Source organism: Bubalus kerabau, chromosome 1 (genome assembly GCF_029407905.1).
Source record: "Bubalus kerabau isolate K-KA32 ecotype Philippines breed swamp buffalo chromosome 1, PCC_UOA_SB_1v2, whole genome shotgun sequence".
In the NCBI taxonomy this organism is placed as follows: domain Eukaryota; kingdom Metazoa; phylum Chordata; class Mammalia; order Artiodactyla; family Bovidae; genus Bubalus; species Bubalus kerabau.
Window position 1 is genome coordinate 164706830 of NC_073624.1, and position 5116 is coordinate 164711945.

General features: G+C 34.1%; 1 protein-coding gene across 4 annotated transcripts in view; it reads left to right on the forward strand.

The window, feature by feature from the left end:
* BMPR1A (bone morphogenetic protein receptor type 1A) overlaps positions 1–4994 on the forward strand; it is a 144818-nt gene extending 139824 nt beyond the window's left edge. For all 4 annotated transcript variants that reach the window (XM_055538080.1, XM_055538091.1, XM_055538073.1 and 1 more), the window contains exons 12-13: positions 957–1087; positions 1175–4994. In XM_055538080.1, coding sequence (XP_055394055.1) covers positions 957–1087; positions 1175–1300 — 257 coding nt within the window. In that variant the 3' untranslated portion in view covers positions 1301–4994. The remainder of the gene's footprint in view (positions 1–956; positions 1088–1174) is intronic.
* Positions 4995–5116: the final 122 nt, after the last annotated feature.

Here is a 5116-nt window from a genome sequence, read left to right on the forward strand (position 1 = left end):
TCATTCAAAAAATAACAGCTTCAGCTCTATAATTGAGATGTCACCTATGTCAGGGATCTCCAGTATCACTCACTGGTTCTGTAATTGCGTTAGGACTCCCAGGATTCAATGTATAGTTGTCTTCATAGCAAAGATTTGTTACACTGAAAGGATACACATCAAAATCAGCAAAGGGAAAAGAAAAGGCCCATGGGGCGAAAGTTCAGAGGAAATCAGGCGCAAGCTTCTGCAAGTCCTTTCCCAGTGGAGTCACTCAGGATGTGCTTAATTCCCCTAGCAGTGAATTGTAAAAATGTGAAATATTGTCATCTAGGGAAGTTCATTAGAGATTTAGTACCCAGAGATTTTTTTGGAGGCTGGTCACATGGGCATCCTCTGCCTGGCATGTATCAAAATTCCAAACTTCTAGAAAGAAAGCAGGTGATCAGCACAAATTATATTGTTTGCACAAATACTCTAGTTACAAAGGCCACCCTTTTCATTTATATGAGTAGAGAGAGCTGTTTACCAGGCAAGTTCCCAGATACCAGCTAAGTGCCAATCTTTGAAGCAGGCCTTTTATACAGATAGCAATTTCGGGTCTGCTTTGTTAACTCATTTCTACATATACATTGTCTTTCTACTGCAGAAAAAAGACTCATTTATTAGTAGAAGCAACTGTGTACATAAAAAATAAGACTAAAAATTTAGGTTGAATGGTTCACTTTGCTTATTTTAAGGGATATTGGCATGTTCAATATGGACAACTATGGTGGGGATATAGAAAATAATCAGATATTTAAAAAGAAGAGTAGAACATACATCTACTATTAAACGTGAATCATCTACTCAGTAGTCTCCTCTTCTTTATGGGGGAATCATTTTTAGTCCCTTAGTTCAGTGACAAGTGCTGAGCGGATTGATGTATTTTTCCAGCCACCATTTTTGTGCCCACTGTGTGTTCTCACTCACTACAGGAATAGTCGAAGAGTACCAGTTGCCATATTACAACATGGTACCCAGTGATCCATCATACGAGGATATGCGTGAGGTGGTGTGTGTTAAACGTTTGCGGCCAATTGTGTCTAATCGATGGAACAGTGATGAAGTAAGTGGGGTTCAGTCCTCTCAGGAAGTGATTGCTGAGTGTTGCCAAAGACACTTGGTCACTCATGACATTCTCTTTACTTTTCAGTGTCTACGAGCAGTTTTGAAGCTGATGTCAGAATGCTGGGCTCACAACCCAGCCTCCAGACTTACAGCTCTGAGAATCAAGAAGACACTTGCCAAGATGGTTGAATCCCAAGATGTAAAGATTTGACAGATAAAAAGTCGTGAGGAGAGATTCTAGACTGCAAGAACTGTTTTCACCCAAGGAATGGGTGGAATGAGAATGAGGGTGTTAACTTGGTTCTCAGACTCTCCTCACTACACCTTCACAGGCTGCTAATACTAAACCTTTCAGTACTCTGTAGAATACAAGCTGGGAACTTCTAAACACTTCATTCTTTATATATGGACAACTTTATTTTAAATGTGGTTTTTGATGCCTTTTTTTTATTGGATTTTTATGAACTGCATCAAGACTTCAATCCTGATTAATAAGTCTCCAGTCAAACTCTGGGTACTGAATTACCTGTTCATAAAATGGTGCTTTCTGTGAAAGCCTTGAGAAGATAAATGAATTCAGCAGAGATGGAGAAATGTACACGTTTGCCTTCTACCTGAAAACAAGTTAATCTATTTGTATTCTACCTTTAAACAGCCTATGGATTACGATCTGTTTGGGATACAGTACTGCTCAGTTTATGATAGCTTGTCATGCCTTGATGATGGTGTGTGTGTGTGTGTGTGTGTGTGCATACGTGCATACCAGAGTTCCTCTGCTGCCATTTGAATTAGAAGAAAATAATTTGTGAATGCACAGGAAGATATTGGTGGCTGTTGGTTTTGTGCTTTAAAAATGCGTTATCTGACTGAGATTTGCCAATCGCATAAAAGCCATTTACCTTGCAAGTGAGCTAGCTTCTCCACCAACTTTATTTTTTAACATTAAAGTTAATATACAGGCCAAAAGGAGTAAAAAGTGTATGTAAATTTGGACTGTTTTCCTCCCACCACAAACTTTTTTTTGTTAATTGTTATTGTCATGAAAAGCATCCTGTCCAAAGTTGGAACTTCCAATGCCATGAACCTTCTAAAGAAAACACTTCTTATTGAAGTGAATACTAATTAATGAATTTGATAGCAATGTAAGTGCCTATAACCATGTTCTGTATTCTTTATTCTCAGTAACTTTTAAAAGGGAAGTTATTTATATTTTGTGTGTAATATGCTTTACCTGCAAAATACTGCTTCTTTACAACCATATTTTATACATGTACATATATTCACACTATAGAAACCAGCTCATGCGTACCTCATATCCCATCCTTAAGGGAAAAAAATTAAAAGATCATCAGAAAAATATATAAAGTAGAAACTATATGTAAAATCTTCACAATTAATTCAAAGCAGTATATCAAATCTAGGCCTTTGTTTAACTTCAGGTGTGCACGTTCATTAAGATGCCATCATCTCAGTTCTGTTTATGAAGGGATCCTCAAATTAGAAATTTCTATCTCAAAAGTTAATACATATTTATCATCAACTATTTTAGACACTTAAATCATTTAAAATTTTTAGTTTTATGATTTCGGTTTCATAAGTTTGCGAAGACAGTAAAGAGTCAGGCAAAAAGTTCACTATCTAGTCAGTACCTACATCTATACCATACAGCTGTTATTCAATAACATATTTGAATATAATACATATTTCATGGATGCCTTGTTTTCCCAAGGAGTAATTCTGACCTATTTATTATATTTCTGTAATGCCTTTTAAATATTACTGTCTTACTCGGAGCAAACAACTCATGGATGCATAAAGTGAGAATTTTCTTGCATACAGCATAAAATAAATGTGATTATTATAACAACATAGTGAAAAAAAAAAAACTTCAAAGTGGAGGAATCAGAGCCCGTATCTGTCCATTACCAAAAATGTGATTGACTTTTAAGGATGAAGCTCTGTATTCATAAATTTGAAACTTGCTCTGGCAGTTCTGACCAAGTTCAGTACTTTGCATCTGACATAACTCAAGTTTTGAGTGTTCATCAAGATAAGTAAATTGATATATTGATAGTACCCAATAACTTGCTCTTTGAGAATGTTTTCCCCATCACTATACTGAGAAATATAGGTGTTTTAATCTAACTTGCCATGTAATTTAAGACTAATTATGAGCTCTGATCTAGTTAAAGTTAACCTTGATTTATTCTTTATTTGATAACTATAAATCTTGAAAATAATTTGTCATCCTAATAAAGGAAAATGTAAAGAAAGCTGAACTATTCTTAGAAATGTTAAAATATTAAAATACTATGTGGAAGCAAAAATTCCAGGTAATAGATGACCATTATAATTTTTTAATTAAATTGATCTATTAAAAATGATATCAAGGACTAACTGTAGAAACTTGTTCAATAAAAATATTTTCTAACAAAAGATGTTTTTTAATATTAATGGTCTTTAAAGAGCAAATGATGTCATATTTGAAATTCTAAAGTCTACAAAAAAGCTGCATGAAACCTGTTTTTTTCCTCTCCTTCTTTTACTCTTATTCTTAACTATGAAGTCAGAAACTTAAAGAGTAAAAGAGGAAGGGTTTCATAGCACCTTAGATGATTCGTAAAACCCTTGAAGTCGTTACTTGGCCCTGCTTACAACTTAGCATCTTAAAAGTTTGTGGCTTCTGTCTCTCATCCCTTTAAGTAAAGCATAAAAACAATCAAAAAACCAAAGCAACCTGAAAACTTCATCTTCCCTTAAAAAAAGTCTCCTTTTGAGTTCTCTTTCTGCTGGTAAATATCTCTAGAATCAAAGGCATACTGGCATTGACTTCAGTGTGTCTATTCGAAGCTTTCCCTGTGTTTCTTATTGGACAAGTTTCTGAAGCATAAAATTTGAATCTGGTTTCTCTGGAATTGTTTTCACAAAAGATACTGCAATCACCATTTTAAATTGCCTTTCCAATTTCAGGAATGTTGTTGACCTTAGAAAGTGACTTAAGGTTTTTGGAAATGATGTTTTCCTAGAATGTGCCAGATTTTTTATTTATTCACTGTATAAAAAAATATTTGATATCTTTTTTCCCCCCGATGCTTTGCTTTTGTTTAGAACAAAAATGCAATTCAGTGTTTAAAGAATCATGCATCTCTAAGTTGGCCCAAGATCAAATTTGAATAATTTATTCCAGGCAAGATTTTATAAATTAAATTACCTGTGTTTCATGTTGTTTTGAAATGTCTCTAAATATCTAAGATAATTTCAACAGAAATATGAATTAATTTTTAAAACATTGTTGCAGCTCTTGTACTGTTTAAAAGTGGTAATATTTATTGCTCGCTTGGGTCAGAAGTTAAAATAGTAGTGAAGCAGTTCATCTTCTTCCTTGGCGCTGTTACGCGAGTCACAGTGAAAACTGCAGAGAGAGCTGACGTATTCGTAAAAGTCAAGTGAAATCTAGGGCAGCGTCACATGAAGTTACGTATAATGATCGTCCCACAAGGAAAGTGTGTGAATACTGCTTTTGCAAAGGCTTAAATATACTGTAATTTTAGCTTATGCTCTGTACTATGCTTTCAGTGGAATTATTTAAGCCCATTTAGTGACTAGTTGTCCTTGCCCATTTTAAAAACTAAAGTGTAGTATATATTGTATAAAATGAAAGTATCATTATAGCTTAATTAGGAAAGTTGTACAGAAACACTGAAAAGGGTTAAAAACAGGCAGTTTTATTATGCAGTTGTAAAACACCAAAAATATAGATTCATCTTTGATATGTAATACACTAAATGTATTTTGTACAGCATCTGGTTTAAAAGGTGCCTTATTAAGTTTACCATTGATTGCTTTGTTCTATATATAGATTACATACAGTGTATCATTTCTAAGTAAATAACCTTATTTTAGTATACTTTAGTGATGTGTTTTGTGAAACTCTACTTTGACTATATTGTGTGTCAGAAGTCACGTGTCTGGTGAAATAACAAATAAGTTAGTGTACATACTGATGTCCCTGAGATGCACATTTCAT